This window comes from Ruditapes philippinarum, unplaced genomic scaffold (assembly GCF_026571515.1).
Source record: "Ruditapes philippinarum isolate M1 unplaced genomic scaffold, ASM2657151v2 ctg94_1_1_1_1, whole genome shotgun sequence".
In the NCBI taxonomy this organism is placed as follows: Eukaryota; Metazoa; Mollusca; class Bivalvia; order Venerida; family Veneridae; genus Ruditapes; species Ruditapes philippinarum.
Genome location: NW_026853837.1, coordinates 270,204 through 291,921, shown reverse-complemented (window position 1 = coordinate 291,921; position 21,718 = coordinate 270,204). Strand labels below are relative to the sequence as shown.

At 32.6% G+C, this 21,718-nt stretch overlaps 1 protein-coding gene across 2 annotated transcripts; it reads left to right on the top strand.

Moving 5' to 3' along the window:
* Positions 1–274: 274 nt before the first annotated feature.
* On the top strand, positions 275–5,379 carry LOC132738130 (uncharacterized). Of its 2 annotated transcripts, none has more exons than XM_060725582.1 (5): positions 275–974; positions 2,834–2,866; positions 3,234–3,362; positions 3,583–3,623; positions 3,949–5,379. In XM_060725582.1, the coding sequence occupies exons 1-5, from the start codon at positions 290–292 to the stop codon at positions 4,372–4,374; spliced, it is 1,314 nt and encodes a 437-aa protein (XP_060581565.1). In that variant the 5' UTR covers positions 275–289; the 3' UTR covers positions 4,375–5,379. The 2 variants fall into 2 exon arrangements, with proteins under 2 accessions (XP_060581565.1, XP_060581564.1); XM_060725581.1 differs by having other exon boundaries at positions 3,580–3,623.
* The last annotated feature ends 16,339 nt before the right edge of the window (positions 5,380–21,718 follow it).

Genomic DNA, 21,718 nt, shown 5'->3' with positions numbered 1-21,718 from the left:
CCCAAAAACGAGTCTGCAATTCTCTTATAATTTTGTTGTGATTAATGCTTCCAAGGGATCAATTTGTTTCCAGATTTTTTTTACCTCCACCCCCCCCCCCCCCACCCACGGACTGCAAAGGAATATATAATTTATAAAGTTTGACTTTCTATCATTCTTTGCTTTAAGACACGACCATTTTAGTGTTACGCGGTCGCTTAATACAAATGTGACTGGATACTTTGCAATGTTTCATTGTTATATGATTGATTAATTGTATAGATATGTATTGTTAATATAAATATGTGTTATGTTCTTTATCATCAAATTTAATATTCAGATAATTCAAGACTTGCCAAGATTTATAAAAATTGAGGAGGACACGTCGTATACCCCACCTGGTCAATCTCATGCTACAACCTGTATTCCTGCCGGCACAAAACTTGAGGTAAAGCGAGCTTTTTCAATTGAAAAGAATTGGTATATAGAATGCCAGTCGGAAACGTTGAACATATATAGATTTAGTGAGGACTTTCCACTTAATTGTACTTGTGTGGATGATCCCGAAGACCATACATTTCTAAATATTACAAAGAAATCAATACTTTTACCAAAGAAAGTCAGGTTCCTAACTATTTCATCGACTGATGTTCTTACGTCGGACGCGAAAGAAGCAACTACATTACTCAAGTTGATTGGAGGACCAATTAAAATTCTAGAAACAGATGTCCGTCGAAAGGTCTTTATTGCCTGGCTTAAACGTTGTGATAGGAATGAACAAAGCGTTGCATTAATTCCCAGTAACATCTGGAAAACTCAGACTATAGAGTTGAAAACATTTACGTCTGACTTAGAAAGACAAGATTACATAAGGCACAATTTCGGAGAACACAATGAGTTCAGCTTTGTAGTTAATGGACTTTACACGATGTGCCCTAAAGCAACTGATGTGGTGTGGATAAAAGCACCTTATACATATACAAGTGGAAACTCAGGTGGTATATTTTACGAGTTTTGGTATACTTTTAAATTAAACAGTTTTGTTATAATGAAACATCTAATTTCGAATCATTAAATGTCTCGTGAGTTTGAAAACGTTTTATATTTTAGCTCACCTGAGCACTTTGTGCAGTGTGCCCGTCGTTCGTGATCCATCGTTCCTCGTTGTCCACAATTTTATTAAACATCATCTCCTCATTAATCCCCTTATGTATTATGACTTAACTTCACGATCATAAGGTACTCCTCCACAAAACATTATTTAAATGGTTCCAGTCTTATGCATAAGTAGGTCACAGGACCTAAAAATGCTCTTCAAACATAAAATCACTAAAAAAAATCTTCTTCAAAGAAACTGCAATGCCAAGAGATTAGATATTTGGCACCTAACATCACCTTGTGGTCGTTTTCAAAAGTAATATAATCATTTTTCCGGGGTCATTTATCTCTACGCCTTATTGGTCACTTTGTTTACATAGGCATATATAGAAAAATATATTAAAGTCTTCTTTTATGAAACTGCAATGCACATAGCTTAAATATTTGGCATAAAGCATAGCCAAGTAGACCATACAAAAGTTATAATAATCATGCCCCTGTGGTCAAAATTGGCACTGCCCTGGGGTTATTTAGTTTATACAGACATGTACAGTAAGTTGTCTAAAAAGACTTCCCCTGAGAAATTGCAATTTCAAGAGCTTGAATATTTAGCTTGTAGTATCAATTTGTGGTCCTTTACAAAAATCATATAAAAATGCACGTGGTGTCAAAATTTACCCCGCCACAATGGTCACATATTTTATATAGACTTGTTTATTTATTTCATTCTTCTTTTGTGTAACTGCAATGCCAAGAGCTTAGATTTTTGGCATGTAGTTTTGGTCAGAGATTACCTACAAAAGTTATATAAGGCATGCCCCACGCTTTATTGGGGTCACTTAGCTGATACAGACTTTTAGAGTATGAATATCTTGAAAATCTTTTTTTGAAAGTACATTGTCAAGTGCTTAGATATTTTGTGTGAAAGGTCACAGTGTGGCCCTCTAGAAAAGTAAAATCATGCCCCTAGTGTCAATAATGGCCGCGCCCCCTGGTCAGTTAGTGCATGAAGACTTGTTTATTAAAAATATGTTTTCAAATTCTTCTTTAAAAGAATAATGCAAAGAGTTTGGATGTTTTACATCATTATCCCTCATGTACAGACTTAATCAAACCGAGTCTGCAATTCTCTTATAATTTTGTTGTGATTACTGCTTCCGAGGGATCACTTTGCCTTCAAGTTATGGTCCTGCAGAAAAAAAGTAATATAAATCATGACCATTGGATCAAAATTTACCCTGCCCCGGGGTCACGTAGCTTATATAGTCTTGTATAGGAAAACACGTTTTGTCTTCTTTTGTGTCTTCCTGAAGTTTAGATATTTGTCATGAAGCATTTATAGTTGCAGACATCCACAATTATCCACAACAAAGTGTGATGCTTTGGTAAAAAATGACAAACCCAATGTGACCCCATCACTGAAATTCTGAAATTTTCTAGTAATATATCTCAAGTGAGCGATACGGTGCTATCATGACCGTCTAGTCTTTTGAAAGCAGGAAAAACATTCTAAACCATATCTTATATGAAACATTGATACTAGCAACATGATCAGACACATAAATTAATGCAATGACGATGTTTTTCTTTTCATTGTCTCGTTGAAAACTGAGCTTACCGTGTATTTAACAGTTAATAATTTACTTTATGCGTTACCTATTATACCGTAATCTCATACATAAATGTATTTTTGGAAATAAATTGCATCTTTTTATTGGGAGCAAAATATCATAACAAACCATGTTTTCCTTTACAGCAACCGGGAGAGCAGTGAACTATGAAAATACAGGTAGGAAACAAATCACTTGTTTGTACCTTGAAATTTCAATAAAGTGAAATGTGACCTTCAAAACAAATGTAAAAAAGCAGACACCCTGATATTACAACATATGCTCCGTACAGCGTTAACAAAAATCACACAGCGGGAAACTAAATTTAAAGTTGAGAGTGTGTATTTTGTTGTTTTCTTAAAACTTAGATTCTAGATTTTATGCGTACATACACATTTCTGCCACCACCTTACATTGTCAAGTTTGTTGTGTTTGTACAACTAAATTAATTTAAAGCCTGATGCTGAAAGATAAGTGTAATTACTGTAAAAACCCACTTCAAAACCATTCCTCATCATGATCATTATTATTATAATTATTTTGTAGATGATGATGACACAGAGTATGTAAAGCTTTGGACCGATTCCCCGGTAATACCTCCAAGGCCAAAATCGTTCAGAAACCCCTCTGTGCCCCATGTTACCAAGGGCAGAACAGTACATGTTGAACAAAATGGTAATCATTGTAAATACTAGTATTTGCATTGTTACACAAGATTTAAACCAGGGAAACACAAAACCTCTTTGTCACTACCAGTTTAGTGTTATCTCTAAATATTTTTGATACTTCAGCATAAAATTGTTTTTATAATGATTGTAGCTGCTTATCCAATGTCAATTTGTTGCGCAGATTCAATGCAGTTGAATGTTAAATGTTTTATCATTCTTTTCAGTAGCTGTCAAAGGGAGAGAACCACATCCTGGTCGATCTCCTAAGGTATAAAGTCATTTTCAGAAATAAAATATTTTCAATACTAGAATTATTTCTCGCATAAAAATCTTTTAAGTATTGATGTGCTATATTTTTAAATTGATATTGTTATCTTGTCAAAAACACTAAACGTGCAAATACATTTTATCATTATTCTTTACCATTAGTTTATTTTATATTGAAATATTTCAGTAACACTATCCAAAGCCATTACCTATCAGATATTTTTTAAAAATATGCATATATAGCTCTTAACATGAGATATATAATGCTAGTACAAAGTGAGTACATATGTTCTGAAGTGAGTGTGGAGACAAAATTATTTTTCCAGGCACAGCATGAGAACATTTCAGCCAAAGAAAAATCAAAGAAAGGCCTTGACAACATAGATACATATTATAATATTGAAGGTAAGGCATATCATAGTTTGAAAGAAACAACCGCCGTGGGGCATGAAGTGGAACAAGATTTAAAATCGGCAACCCTTCCAGATTTGAGGAAATCATCAGAAGAAAACCAAACTGAAGAAGATTTCTATTCGTATTCTGTGGAGGAACTGGTCGAATGTTTTAAGTTGTGTGGTATGAACAAACTTGCAATTGATTGCAGCGCGAATAAACTTGATGGTGCTTTTTTTCGGGAGTTCAATGTTGATGACTTGCTATCAGAGCCATTTTGCCTAAATAAATTTCAGGTATCTAAAGTCAAAATGATTATAGAAAATGGCTGGAGACCGAAGTCTGACTTACCAAAGTGAAGTCCCATCCAATAGAAAACCATGAAAATAACCCAAACCATAAGACTTCTAAATGGGGCGAAGATGAAACTGTTGCAAGTTCGATTTCATTGATCACAGCAGTTATACATATAATATACGTATATAACATGCTATCGTACTTGCCCCCTGGCACCGGTATATGATAGAGTCCATGTTCAACTGATCAACATGTTTTGGAACATCCTTATGTATTAAATTAGATTATGTTTCCTGACTATCATTTTTGGCCGGGTTGCACATGTTCAAACCCGGGTTAAAGTATGGTAAATGATTGGCGGCGGGCGGGCGGGGGATTTTCGTAACAGTTTTCTCAGTAACTACTTACCGTAGCCATTTGATATTTAGCATACAGCATTGACACATGGTCCCATACTGTGGGATTCGATTTCAGGTATGTCGCTCATCCACTTCCGGTTTACCGACTTAGTTAAATTTTCGACATTAATGGTCAATGGTAGGAAATTTTCGTAACAGTTTTCTCAGCACCTATGTGTTGCAGCCTCTGGATATTTGGTATACAGTATCAACACGTGGTCCCATATCGTGGGATTTCATTTCAAATCTGTCGGTCATCCACTTCCTGTTTATAGACTTAGTTAAATTTTTGACATTAATGGTCAGAGGTAGGAATTTTTTGTTACACTTTTCTCAGCAACTACTTATCACAGCCTCTTAAAATTTGGCACACAGTATTAACTAGTGGTCCCATACACTGTGATATCATTTCAGATCTGCCGGTCATCCACTTCCGGTTTAACGACTTAGTTAAATTTTTGACATTAATGGTCAATGGTAAACATTTTTTGTAACATCAAAGCCTCGTGATATTTGGTATACAAATGCAACCCGGCCTTTTCTGTCTTTGACCCATTTTTAAACTTCTTATGTAAAAAATGTTTTTTGGTTTGATTTTGTTTTGTTTTTCTTCATTTTTTGATGTTCTTGTCGTTGTTGTTTTCGTTTGATCATATAAAACAATGCAATCATACTTGTTTTAGGTTCTTCTTCGTGTGTCATCTCGCCAACAAAGAATTGTCTTTTCCTTATATTATGTGTATCAAGCTCCATATGTAAATTGAAATAGTTATTGCATATATCACAATTTATCATAATTGAAATCTTTATTGCATATATCACAAATCATAATAATTGAAATATATATTGCATATATCACAATTAATCATAATTGAAATCTTTATTGCATATATCACAATTCATAATAATTGAAATCTTAATTGCATATTATTATCACAATTCATAATAATTGAAATCTTAATTGCATATATCACAATTAATAATAATTGAAATCTTTATTGTATATATCACAATGCATAACAATTGAAATCTTTATTGCATATATCACAATTCATTATAATTAGACTTTTTCTAAATAGTTCACACATTTCAAAATAATTGAAATCTTTATTGCATATATCACAATTCATAATAATTGAAATCGTTATTGCATATATTAAAATTCAATATAATTGAAATCTTAATTGCATATATCACAATTTATAATAAGTGAAATCTTTATTACATATATCACAATTCATAATAATTGAAATCTGTTTTGCATATATCACAATTCATAATAATTGAAATCTTAATTGCATATATCACAATTAATAATAATTGAAATCTTCATTGCATATATCACAATGCATAACAATTGAAATCTTTATTGCATATATCACAATTCATAATGATTAGACTTTTTCTGATATATCACACAATTCAAAATAATTGAAATCTTTATTGCATATATCACAATTCATAATAATTGAAATCTTTATTGCATATATCCCAATTCAAAATAATTGAAATCTTTATTGCATATATCACAATTCATAATAATTGAAATCTATTGCATATAACACACAATTCAAAATAATTGAAATCTTTTTTGCATATATCACAATTCATCGATATATGAATATCCGTTCATGGACTCTTGAATTCACAGCTACAGGATAATATCGAGACAAAGTTTAACATATTTTCTGGCTACATTACACATCACAATGTGATACAATGTGTATCATATGATATAAAAGAATCGGCTTAATCTATTTTGTTAATTGCATAACGTACGTCAGGAAGTTCCCGCTCTATAAGACAAATTATCTACACGTGGCGTATCAGTTAATAAAAGCGGATTTACAACAACCTTAACTACAAGTTATTATTTTCCTTTTAACTTATAGGAATGGTCTAATTGCCATAATTATAAGTTATTAAATCTGTGGACCAATGAAAATTAACTGAGAGGGACAATTATATCAAACCGTAAATAAGGATACCAGAGCCAGATTTAGTCTTTTAAAAAAATTTAAAATATGTATGATATCAACATTAAATACACATGGTTTCACATTCTGAAATAGTTACTTTAAGTTACATCAGACATTTATCATTGTCAGGTGGTGTTTGAAAGTATCTGATAAACCATTTTGTTCCAACTTTTATTGTTTGCTATAGACAATGCGGTACATGACATTGCATTTTTCACAAAAGTATCATTGTTTCACCTGGTGATTCTGATTGGCTACACTGATTTCATCATTAAACCAACAATATAGTGAAGAAAATATAGATATTAGTCAGACTGCCGTAGTGGGAAATTAAATCTTTTCTTTACAAACAAATAAATGATAAAAAAACTAGTATCAATGTCATAGTTAAGATAATATCAGAAATAAGTCATGTAATATACTGTAGCATACATGCTTGGGACATAGCACATTGTTGTTTTAAAACAATACTTAAAAACAGAGTAACTATCAAAGGGCCCTAAAGAAAGCTTGCATTGTGGATGTAGATCATAGATCGTATACAATTGGTATATATATGCTATCAATTTGATACATAATTTTCGTAACGTAGCATTTGTTATTTAATATTTCTGACAAAAAAAATGGTTCTTTATTCACACCAAAATAAAAACAGCTAAATGTATCTAAAACTAATATTCTTCAGAAATGGAAGGAGTTAATTCTTCTTTAAAAAAGGGCATGATATTTGAAAATGGAGAGACATACCTTTTATAATTGTTATGTAAAATAATGAAGTAATAGAATAAGGTAATTCTTTTAAAAATCTTGGTTGAACGTTTTGTTTTTTTTTTATAAAAAAAAATGGAAATTGATATCGATCACAGAAGAATATCGCGCAGCATGCTAGTTATGCGCGCAATATTAAATAACGTAGAACTGCCAATACATTGTTTATCAGAAATGCACGCTATTTGATTCCTTGGTATCGCCCGATCGGAAATATGGGGTATGCACCCTGCTTACGATATTGATCATGTACAAACGAAATACCTGCGCCGTATGCTACGTGTAACTTAATTGCACTCTACGGAAAACTTGTTGGAATACCTATGTTCGTTATTCGTAAGATTAATATGATCAAATTCTCTATATGACTTATAGAGAAAAAATTCATTTGATACATTACATTCAACGGACTCTATTTAAATTGATAATTTCTAGTAAGAAAGTGGCCTTTTTGATGCAAATGTGTTACTGAAACGTTCATTGTTTTTATTGTATATCCCTAGTCGGTGATAAGAAAAAACACATTTTAGTTTGATTGAATAAAAAAAGTTAACGTCCTAATATATAGCTGCAAAAAAAAATGCATTTGAATTACTTGAAGACCAAGGGCTTTCACATACCTTTGCTCGTTTTGCATACGATTATTGGCGTCCGCACCGAACTTTTCGTCGAACATAATAGCCGAACATTCCGATTGGTATGAGTGTTTGATTATCAAAAAATGTAAACATATTCAACTTAAATTATCTTATTGTCCAACAACATTGACCTGGCACTCTTGCATTTGACCCTGTAGTCGGTATATTCCGTAAACGTTACGATCTACTTGTAAATCGATATGAATTATTAAAATGGTGTACATTAAAATTCCCTCTTAGCGCAGTTGGTAAAGGGTTTTCACTTGTAGACGTAGACTGGTAGGTTCGAATCCTATTTCAGCGATTTAATTTTATTTTAATTTTGAAATTGCCATTCTTTTTATGCAAAAACTAGCATTTGTCTGCACTAAAACAGACACTAAATTGGATTTTGCCATTCATGAAATGTGTATAAAACTTGACAACAGATTGTACTTGGTCTTCAGAAATGTAGCACATTCAAGGTAAATATTCTTTTTGTTATCAGTTTTATTTCTGTTTTTAATAATTTTTAAAACATAGACCTGGAAGGGCACTTTCAATGGTTCATCATTTTACATTGTGAGCTTTTTTTATATGAATTTTGGCCTACTTTCACTTTGGACAGTCTTGGTGAAAACAAACATGGCTGACAAAGCAGAATCACCTTAAACTATTGCAAACCTTTTTATTGTGTGTACTATCTTTGTAGAATTTTTAATAACTGCCTTTATAGCATGTATGCGCTTAAGCATATACGATTGCATAATGTCACATAAAGAACCGTTGAAAGATACGTTAATGAAATAAAAGACATAATTGTGCATAAAAACACCACTTAAAAGGTATTCTAAAACCAGGTGTAGTGAAACGATTTCAAATTAATTCTTGCAATTAAATTTCAAAAAAATCATAACGTGGTGTTGGTTAGGTATCGAACAAGAGACCTTCAGATCTGTAGTCCGACATCTATACCAATACACCACACCTCACTGTCAGACGAGTGAAGTTAGCAAAATATCGATATATTCGGTAGGTAATAGTCAATGTTTATTCATATGACCTTTCCGAAAATTAATGAAGTGCCAGGTCAATATTGTTGGACAATATCCGTCAATTAATCGCGCTCTTCGGTACTTTTATTAATCATTTTGTAGTACACAGTGGGCTATTATGTGTGTTATTGCTTTACCTATAAATAGAATGATGACCAGAACATTGTGAAAGTCCGAAAATCTATTTATAGAAGTAGTTTTAGTTTACCGAAACGGTCATTCGTGTCGCAACGAACTGGAGAATTTTGCAGGAAATGAAATGCAAACATATTAAAACAATTAATTGCAATCTTTAAGTAGGCAATTTTTACGAATTGTTTTATCATAGTATTATCATTCTTCGTCTGCAATTTTATGGGTTTATTGATAGGCATGTAAACACACTGATGGGTCAGACTAGGTCATTAAAATGGTAGATTGACCTCCCAAATAAATCAGTTAACAAACTTTGTCCATTTTGACTATTATGTTGTATGTTCCAAAGAAAATACCACATGAACTTGAGATTCTATCAAATAACTAATATTAATGATAATATCCAAAAATACCCCAATATAGTATAAATAAACTTATACCATATAGGGGGTATATTTTAGATATTATAGACCTGTATATTTTGGATATTATCGTTAACATTGGTAGAATTAAAGTTCCTGTGGAAAAAACATTTAATATTCAAACCTCTAGCTTGCCTACCAAAGTTCATGATGGACAATGTCTTTCGTCCGCCCATTCATAAATGATATACAATACTGGTTAAAACCAATTAACCATTGAAAAGTTTATAAGAATATCTAGTCATCAGATGTCTACTAGTTCATCTTCACTTGCTGCATTGCTTGCTTGGACGCCTTTTGATGCTTTGCATCAATGCTTTTCTTGTAATACTAAATGTAAAATGTTTAATTCAAGATTCTGGTGCCCAGGTACATCAGGAGTAGACGCTTTCGCTCAAAATTGGTCAGGAGAAAATAACTGGCTGGTTCCTCCACCTAGGCTAGTTATGCGATGTTTGAGAAAAATTCGTAAAAACAAGAGTACGTGTACTCTTATTATACCTGTTAGAACGTAGAAAATCAGTAAACGTATTCATTTATTAATAATATTGAACATGAATAATTAAAGGGAAGTAAATGTTAAAATACTTGTTATGTAAAGTTACATAAGTTATCCCCCTTCATTTGTCACAATCACTATTTTTCAATGCTGTGATCAAGTGGTATACCACATTTAGTGAAATTATATATATGTACATAATTATGCAAATAAAACAATTTTCAAACATCGAAGAATATATTAAATATCATTATGTACTGCAAATATTTGTGCATATAATATGTTATCATTAAAATATATGCATTCATTTCTTATTGTAAAATTTGACTTAAACTTTATGGAAAATAAATGTTTTATTACCTCCCTTTATTTACATGAAATGTTAAATTCGGTAATATCTTTATAATTAATGCTTTTTGGAACCTACAATAAGTAAAAATCTTAATTTGAGCATCATATTTATGAATTAAAACCATAAGAAAATTGTGTTACAGGATCTTTAAAACTGCGAGTTTTCTTTTTTGTGGATTCTATTGATAGGCATTACCGAATTTCTCAAACAGAAAAGAAATTGTATTATAGCTTAATTTGATAATGTTAGGTAAAGATGGACAAATTCTTGTGTATTATATACATGTATTCATAATTATGCTTTTTAAGTAGTTTCTTATCTCATTAAACATTCTCACATTACATAAACTATTATTTTGGAATTATATATGTTCATGTCATGTGTCATTTATGTATTATATATTGTATTTGTATATGTAATAATTATGGTGATGAGCTTTTTAAGCTTAAACCAAGAAATAAAGTTTCTGTTCTGTTCTATAATGTTTGTTTTGTTCTCGGCTGCTCAATATCTTTATCTGCAATACATATTCTCCGTCTGATCATGCATTAACGTGTTTGTTTTTATGAAGTATAGTTAAGACTTTAAATACTACTTAACTAAAAAGTTGAGAATCGCTTGACCGTTAGGCAATTATACGGGATTTACTCAATTAGGGTGACAAAAAATATCGATTCTATATACGGGCCCTAAGAAAGTCAATAGTATTTACAGAAAAGTCTGTAGCCTATGGTGTTATATTCAATAGTTAATATTGTAAATTTAATAGGACTCGAATGGGACTTTCACGGATTCGTCATGATGAGGCAAGAGTGGTTCAAAAAAGCATGACAAGGTTTGAAACTAACTGTTTTACAAATAATTTCAATCCAATATGCCAAATTATTGTCCATTTAACATTTAACAAAGAAAATCCAAGCCAGAAATTCCAATAATAATATTTAATTAGGTTGATATATGATCACGAATTATTACAAGATAACTACAAAATTTGTCAACATTAATAAACTATAGAATGATAGACTAATCAATCGACAAAAATATTAATCATTTTAATAAATAATATTCACCAAAACAGTGCTACCATATCTTAATGCAATAAAACTAATTGCAAAACCAAATGGACCAGGGTAAAAAAAGACTTGAAACATGATCACAATACAAAATAAGTAACAGAATGAAAAGAAAAATAAATAAACATTTATACAGGAAGCTACACAACCTATCAAATTAATAATACAAATTTGAATTAATCCAATCAGAAGTCTAAAAAATATACCGTTGACCGACGAGATATGTTGATATAACCAAATGATTCAAATAAAAACTTTATCACCGATTTTAACAGGTGTCTTAAGATACACAATAAACATTATAAAGTAAAGTGAGACCAAGCATGTGATTGTAACCAACAGTTTATATATGTATCTCTTTTATGAACAAATTAATGTATTTATTGCAGGTTAAGAGTTATAATTGTCCGGTTAAGTGAGGTATAACATAGTTAGCACGAATATTTCGTGCTCGCCGGTATTGATATGGATACATAATTGAAAGGCGGGTAAATCGCCACTCGAGGACTTCGCATTGCATTGAACACATCGTATCCCACCCGCCCACCCCAAAGCAATGTTTTTATTAAGCTATATTTTCGCATCCATTGATTGGTTGTTAGCGAAAAAGTGTTTTGTTTGTTTGAATCAACTTGTAAATAATCGATATAATAGTTTATTTCGCAGGTTGTGAGCTTTCATGATTGCATGTCCAGAGATTGATATATAGATCCATCTAACTCACAGAAATACCAGTTATTATTTGTATTGATTTGTATACAACGATATTGAAACAATGCGAAGGCCTTTATCCTACTTGAGTGTTGTTGTTTATTCTGCCTAAGACTGAAGGTTTCACAACTCTTATTAGGTGATAAATAATTTATTTTCGGTTAAGCAGAGCGAATTAGAAAATAACTAGTCACTTTCTACACCCTCACATAACAGTCAGGCATAATTTTCCGTTTTAATTCTATGAGCAAGGCTTTGGGAAGACAAAATGCATGACAGGCAACATAGCAGACAATATACCCCGAAATCACTCAACACGAGGGCAATAAAAATGTTTGCAGCTATTGCCGCAATCTATCAAAAGCTACATTTATACCACTTCCAAACAACAGCAAACACCACAGGCAAGCCACATCTTTTATCCAATAAAATTGAAATAAATAGCCGTTATATAGTAACTATTAAAGATGGATTTCACGTGCCTAATAGCTAGTTGATGTACTAGCAAGTAAAATCACGCAACCTGTCTTAAGGCCACCACCGCTTTTGTTATGATGTTATGTTTACATAAACACTTACAGAAGAAAAGAAGAAGAAAAATTTATTTATTATAGTGACTTGCGATACATGTATATAGTACAAACAAATATAAAACAATTACAGAACAAATAATCGCCCGGCCCCATGGACCTATTAAGTCACTGTTTATAGAAAAACGTCATTTATTTAAACATAGACAATCGAGTTGAATTAAACGTCTAATGAATATAATATATATATGAATGGTATTAATATGTTTAAACATAACACCTGCCTAAACTTATCATTATAGTGGTATATAGTTCGATGATATACTTTCCTGAAAATCCTTGAGTTCGAGTAGGTAATACATATAATTACACTTCAGTATTTCTATAAATGATATTCCGTCTATGTAAATAAGCTTTCACTAAGTATTTTGCAATCTTTCTAACGTGGTTTTTGAAAAACAAGAAGATTAATTTGTCATCGACATTTCAAATCCATAAATACATTATCATTTAATATTTTCAAAAATGATTGCGATCTTATTTCATTATATTTTTGGACAATTAAGCAAGAAATGTACTTCGTTTTTCAACACAAACTGTCAATGCATAGCCTACAAAGTCTATCATTCAACGGTTTCTCCAATATATCTTCCTGTTTCGACTCTAAGTGGAAGAATTCCGCGCATCTAAATTGGGTGCTATAATGGAGCGTTCATATTTCGACAAATTAAATAAACATAGTCCTCTGTGTTAAAATTGCATTTAAATAATTTGGTAAGTTCTAAGCTTTGGAGTTTTTGCACAGTTTCTATCCACTGTCTACTATGAGAGGTTTTAGTTTCAGTTCAGCGGTTTGAAGATCAATTATGGATCTGCTGTAATAAGCATGCGAGAGATCAAGTGACGTCATTATTGATTTTTTCTCACTACACCAGTTATTGTTACATAGCATATTGTCTTGATCAAACACTAATTTGGTAATCCTAGTCGGTGTCAAAATTTAATTCTTAATTATTCCATGAATCTAAGCTATTCCACCACCTACGGTAACGACTTGGTAAACCCACCCCAAAGTCAACCGGAAAGTGCAAGCTATTGGGCGTAACGGGGTTTTTGTTTTTTAAAAAAACCCCCCCAAAAATATCTCAATAGATCATTGTGAACGTTTGTCAATTTGGGCTGGTAATTGTTTTGTATCCCCAAATAGGATGAACAGTAATCCAGCTGGAACCCAACACAATTAAAAATACAAGTTTTTCATATATTTGAACCGAAATCCGTAATACCGGTGGATTTTTATTAATTAAACCCTCCAAAAGCCCGGGCTGGCTGCTTCCCGATTGGGGCCTCACAATGACTTTTTTAAACGATTAACTTTCATCGAATATAACACCAAGATATTTGTATTTCAGTAACTACATCCAATTGTATTGTTTACCCAACAATGATAGTTGAATTTTGTGTTCTTGGTAGTCGCGGTTTTCTGAATTGCAAACATTTTGATTTCTCTGTATTTATCAAAAACGCCGCCAATTTTTTAAACACCACTCATGAAGTGTATCTAACATTTTTTTTGTAAGTCAATTTCTGGATTTTGCGAATCAGAGCAATGTCATCTGCGTAAAAGTTAAAATAGAAATCGAGGCCCCTTGTTTAATAGTCCACCCACCAGTTCAAGGTCATTAAAATTTCTCGGGACTAGATCATTTACAAAAATTGCGAAAAGCGTCGGCGATAAATTACTTCTGCGGCGACGCCTGACTTCAGTCCAAACCAAAAGATGTAAACGTTGTTGTTTTTATTCGAATCCATGAAATTTGTGGTTTTTTTGTACATACTTTTCACTGCATTGTAAAACTTTCCCGTCTATTCCATTTTTAAGTAGAAGCTTTGTAAAATAACATATCTCTAATCTACAAAGTCAAAAGCTTTGGCGAAGATCTATAAAGGCGGCTAATGTAAAGTTGTCTTGGTTACGAGCAAAACTGTTTAAAGTAAATATATGATCCTCACACGATCTTTCCTCGCCTGAAATCCATTCTGCTCATCGGCAATAAAGTTTTCCCGTTTTCTAAATAGAATGTTATTCTTTTGTTTATCAAAGAGCTATATAAATTTACCCTACACATGAAAAGTAAAGATACACCTCTATAGTTCAACGGTAATCGTTTGTTCAGAATTCTTGTCTTTTAGGAATCGGACATATAATTGCCTTCCTCGCAGTCGCTAGGAATAACACTCGTGTTCGAAAATAAGTTGAAAAAGTTTATGCAATACTGCTTATAACCCCCGGGGGGGGGGAAAAAAATTTTAAAAAAACTGGCATAAGGTATATTATCGATGCCGCAGGCCGACTTCGATTTGGCAAACTCATTAAACAACGTTAACGATTTCCCTTCGATGGAGAATATTATTATTCGCAAGTTCTTTTTGGGGGCGTAAGAGGGGTCAGAAATTACATTTCAAGTATATGTTTGTAAACTTCCCGGCTCTATTGTAAATTCGGGAGTTCAAACTCGTCACTTCCGGGGTGCTATTATACAAGTTTTTTCGAAATCCCGTTTCCATTTGTCAAAACTTGCATTTTCATCCTTTATAAAATGCGCCCATGCTCATTAACTATTTCCATTGGTAATCGAAGAGTCACGCTTTTTGGACCGAGAAATGCTTTAAATTTTATTCCAGAACTCAATTTTGGGTTTGAAGTTGACAATTGAACTCTATTTCTACAGAAAAGCTTCTTTTATAATCTTCTCCCGTTTTTTTGTAAAAGTTTATTGAAGTTTTTTTTCGCGCTGGCTAGATTATTTTGATCGCTAACCGTTTTTTATTTGCCTCGTGTCGTTACACTTCAGAAAATCAAATTCTCGGCTAGGCGCATTTTTGGTTCCATTTCCTCTGTCAAAAGCTTCGTTCCAGTACGGCTTAGCATTTTTTGTTACGTTTAACTTGTCCGGCGTGATGCAAATTATAAACGTGGGATGCTGTGATTCTTTTCATTGGTAATTGTTTCACACAACTTGTTATAACAGTGAGTCTATTTCTCTTGACTTTCCTCGTGGATGATTCAATGCTTTTCTATAATTTCTTAAATAGAGCCCGTTTTGCTATATCTCTTATCCATGAAATTATCCGGGAATGAGATTAAAGTTTTTATTACCTTAACTGTGACGGTGTGGGTTTGTATTATTATCTTTAATTGTCCGTTTTTGAGGGATACAATAATCAAAATTCTTAATAGAACGTGTGTCAATAATGCCTGAGTTGATCTGGTAGACTGAATTCTATGACCATATAAATTCCGTGTAATTTCGTATTTCATCAATAATACATTCCATTGATAATATTTGAACATAAATGCACTTTTGAAAAACGTCAATGCGGCAACATATATAATCCACTCAGATTTTCCTTTGGCGATATACTGTGAAGCGTCTTTTTTCGAAGCGAGAATTCAAATGTGCAAAACTTTGAATCTATCAAAGAAATCTAATAAATTCCCTCGTCCATGCCTGAATTGATACAATTTCAATAGGTTTCCTTTCAGGCAAAGAAGTCAACAACTTTGGTAATTATCTGAATAATGTTTCCCCTAATTCTGGGCGTTTAAAAATCAGCAGCAAGAAAAATTTGTAATCATATTCACTATTTAAGTATATTTATGGAAAGAAATGTGTGCAAAAAAAGGTTGCCGCATCTCTTTTCCCCAAAAACTGAGTTTTCCGGTGGTAGATATGCCAGATATTACCGATTTGAACAGTAAATCTGTATGCTTTCACATTTAAATTGCAGAGCAAGGAATTCCTTCAAATGAGCTTTCGATTTATTGAAATTTCAAAACACCTCAAATAAACCGCGGCTTTTACTAGAATCCAAACACCTCCGACCCTCGAACTGCATTTACGTGAATATTTTTACCCGATTATTACCGGGAACCAGACGTATCCATCTACATTTAATGACTTTTCCCCAGTTTAAGTGAGTCTCACATATTTGAAAAAATGGTCAGCATCAATGGATTTAATTATAGCGGCATCTTTTAAATCATTAAATTATTTTCAAGTCCCAACCGCTTACATTTAGGTGAGCTATTTTCAACATGGCTTGGAGCCAGGATTCATTCTATTGCATTCCGGAACTAGCATCAAAACTGGGGCAGAAGGTTTCGTGGTAGTTCCCCTTTGATACGACCGTTTGCGTCAATACGGAAGTTGTTGCCCGTGGTATATTACGTAGGAGGCATTCTGGCGTTATCTTCGTTGATAAGTTTGATACGGGCTTTTACTGTTTCTTAAGGAAAACAATTGTTATAAGAAAGCATGGGTTTCGCAATGACATTTTTTTCCTGAGGCACAGTAATTTTCTCTTGCCAGTGTTCTAAAAAAAACAATTAAATTTTCACCCACCGGTTTGTCTGGGGAACGTGAAGGGAGTCTTCTAGCAGCCTGTACAGATAACACTATCGTAAGTTTCTTCCCCCAAGGCTTGATAAATCTTTTGCTCTAAGCGAGGATATCTCGCCTTCATTAAATGGAAGGTCCGCTAGCCATAACTGTCAAATCTGGGTCATTTTAGGGATTATTTATTTGCACAGACGTTCTGACCTCTTTTGTGTACCGTTAATAGATTCGATCCGTAACCCTTGAATGCCTCCAGTGATTCTAACCTGTCTTGTAAGTTCTGAACACTTGTCAAGAGACCATCAATGCGTAAACTCTCCTTTGAAGAGGTTTCAAAGGTCCCAAACTGATCACGCAATATATTTATTTGTGTATCGATATGAATGTGTCATCTTCATTTTTGGCACTGTCAATTTTTTTTTTCTAAGGAGACCTTCAATTTCTTCCTGAGTATGTTTAAAGTCCTTTCACTGTTATCAGAATCTCTCTTACCTGGCCTGCAAGTTCCATGACACATCCCATTCCTGATTGATCAGCTGACGTCATAGTATTGTCAGTATTATCAGTAGTCTTTATCACGTCTTGATTAATATGCACTTTGTTATCAGAGGACTCAAACACTGAAGTGTTACCTGTTTTATCGTCTGTACAATATTCCGACTCACAATCACTATCACTATCAAAATCACTTTTGTATAACACACTATTAGCCGCATTAAGAATATCACTGGTCAATATTCCGCCATATTTGCTTTGTTTACTCGACCTGTTCTCATTGTCCGATTCACTGCTTTTTTTACGTTTTTGACGCTGTCTATGCTTCTGTCCTCGACCCATATAGAATTATTCCAACTTAAGAGACAAATATCATCTAATCTAACCGAGAATCTATCCTTTGAAACACTTGTAAAACCAAGTTTTATACAAAATTAGAAGGTGGTAAGTTTTTCGTGGCCATTACCATTCACGCCTACGTCATAAATATCACTTACATTAAAAATTCTTAGAAATTTTAACATACATAGCCTCATAACAGTCACGTGTACAAATTATGCAAGAGTTTCAAGAGTTTATTTCAAAGTACATTTGGGCAATATGCCCATGCATACACAATACATATAACAAAGCATACAATACAATCAAATGGTCAATGTCACAACTTTATAAAACATATGTCATTAAGTTACACATCAGAAAACGTTAACTATACATAGAATATACTATCAACATGTCTCAATTCATATACTGGTAAATAAATACTAAGGACAGATACCATCCTTTTAATATGGAAATAAATCAAAACAAAACGAAAATAAAGTGTATTAAGAAACAGTGAATACAGCGTTTGGGAAAAACTTTTAATTAACTGTAAAGAATAGTGTTTCGAACATCGAAAGTTTAAATATATACATTGATAAGTTTCTAATTTCTATTTCATGTTCTGATTCATCAATGTAACAAATTTAGGTATATTTGGTCTTTTTCCAAAAGTGTTTTTTTATATATTTTTTTCGAATTCATTATATAAAGAAACATTCTAAAAAAAAAGTGAAATTCATCTTCCAAAAAAACAATTTTACATTTCCTATCATCAAAAGGTATAGCACTAGGTTATTCCACCTGCCAAGTTTCAATCTCGAGTCTATGTGAAGAAACTCTTAGACGGGACAGAGCAATTCTAAATTTTTCAATATTAATATACAGTTTATTATACTTTTGAAATTTAAAATCTGCAAATATTACATATGTACGAGCTCTAGTTGAGTTATTTTATTTCTGAAAACCAATTTTTGGATAAAACATCATTTACTCTTTGTTTTACTAAACTAATAAATACATCTACATTGCCTACGCCTTGAGATAACCACATCATTAAAAAACCAAGCGACTGTAATAAATCCTTAACACTTTTAACCATGTTTTTTTGTTAGGTCTTACCTGTAACTCTCTGTACAATAAAATCATAAACTTTATTTTAACATATTTTATATCTTCAAGCTGCTATAATTTTTAAGCCAGTATTTTTATTACACTTACAATTCTTCTGCATTTCAAATTTGTTCTACCTAACATTCTCAAATTTGTTCTACAAAATTTCTCCCCATAAATAAAATTGTTCTGAGTTTTTCCCCTTTTGTAGTCTGACCCTCCTAACATTTTTTTTTTTTTTTTTTTTTAAAAAAAATTTAAATGCACTTTTTTTTCTAATTTACAAACAATCATATTATACGCTTACCTCTGAAGCGTAGTTCAAAATTGGTGAGATCAATTTATCAAAAAGGTCTAGTTTATGTTTCACAGTTATACATGGGAATTTAATCAAATCTAGTTTTGTAATTTATATAATGCCTTCAAAGCCTGACCAGATAATGTTTTCAAAAAAGTATTGAAAGATCCACCAGTTGTAAAGACTCACTCCTAAATAAGTAAATTTTTCGGCAATTTCTAAATTTTTCTCCTTTATATACGAATGAAATGTTATGTCTTAGTCTGCCTTTTCTGAAAATCATTATTTTAGTTTTCTTAATATTTACAGTTAATCTCCACTTATCACAATAGTTCTCCAATAAACAAAAAAAAACCTTTTTAAAATGCCTTCTTCTGTTTCAGATAGAATAACGATATCATCTGCATATAAAAGTAAAAACAATTTTAAGAAACCTAAATTAACTCCTTCAAATTTATTCATAATAAAATATTCTTCTATGTCATTAAGATACATGGCGAACAAAAAAGGTGATAAAGACTCTCCTGGGGGGGCGCCTAACATGTTACTTGTGTAATTGAAAAATGTGAATTTATTGTAAATGAAAGTCATATCAAGAAAACGACTTCATCAGATAAGACAATTTGAAATTAAAGTACGTGTACCATTTCATATACAACAAAAACCGAGAGGTTTCATCTAATCTTCGATGTCCCTGCCCTTTTTATTTATAAGACTTTAAAAACTAGATTATATCTCCCTTGTGAGAGGTTGTGAGGGGTTGTAAAGTAATATGTAATATTCTGGAGGTTTACTGTAAGTGTAAGTACATTATCGAAGAATTATGATGTGAAGTGATGGACTTTGAAATAGATGCTTTTGGAACTGCAGGTATTGTGCATTTTCTACCGACAGACATCAATTTCTTCATTACATTGAATCATATTGGCGCCAGCCCGCCATTTTCCTAATCCATGAACTACAAACCTCCATAAAACGACCAAAATATATTGCATAACACATCGAAAATGTTACAAATTCTGGACAACTGTTATAACACAACTGTTATTTAGTTTACCAAGTTCAAGAGGTCAATGGATACGTCCACCCCTAAGTCAAAAGCATCATCTAAACGCGATCTGTCATCCCCAATTGATGTTTTGGACATTAAAAGACAAAACAGTCTGAATCATTAAACATAAGTTATACCGAAATACTAGCCTAGCAGGAAGTCAAACAATGACCCAAATCACATTAACGTCGGAGAATCTTGAATTCATCTCTAACCAGCTTGCAACGACTTTTAAAGCTGAAATGTCTTTAACGATAGAAGACCTAATTAATAAGCTGGTACCCACCGCATTAACAATATTCAAACAGAAATAGCCAATCGGCTCGAACTCGTCGAGGCTCAAGATACTACATTGCGAAAAAGGGTCACTCGAGTGGAAAATGATGCGGGTCGTGCCAAGCAGTAAAGCCGACGCAACTGTCTGCGTGTATCAGGCCTGCCAGAAAAACTGCGAGAAAATACAGATTCACTTATACTGGACATGGCAAATACTATTGGCTCGAATCTTGCCTTAGATGAGATTGGTCGCAGTCACAGGGTTGGAACACAGAAGGCCCATTAAACTTGTCCTAGAGACATTATTGTTAAATTCGTCTCATATAGAGCTGGACAAAAACTTTACTCTAAAAGAGCTTTAAATCAAAAGGGTATAAGAATTCATATATTAATGAAGATCTTACAAAAAAGCGAAGCTCACTTCTCTTCGAAGCACGACAGCTGTTCAAGCATAAGTCGATACAAATCACGTGATCTTCTGATGGTACTATTCTAGCTTAAGATAAATTCAATCACGTGCACGTGATCAACTCAGAAGGGGATCTAGCGCGCATTAAGCCGCATACATATGCAGAAGTTGTTCTTACCTCGGGAAATTCTGGCCTCATTCTATGAGAGCTCATTAAGACAACATTCATGTACATCAGAAAACATTCATAGATACGTCACTTTAACAACTGTTATTTGTCATACAATTTAAATTCAGTGATAAGAACATGATATAACAGTTGTTGTTGTTGTTGTTTTAATGCATGCAGCAATATTGAGTAATGTAAAGAATGTAATATGTGCTACATTGTTATATGAATTATATAACCTTATTTCATACAATTTACGGTCTGTGACATCTGGAATCTTCTGTAATGCATTAGTGTAAGGAGATTGTATTGAATCATAACATACTTTTTTCGAC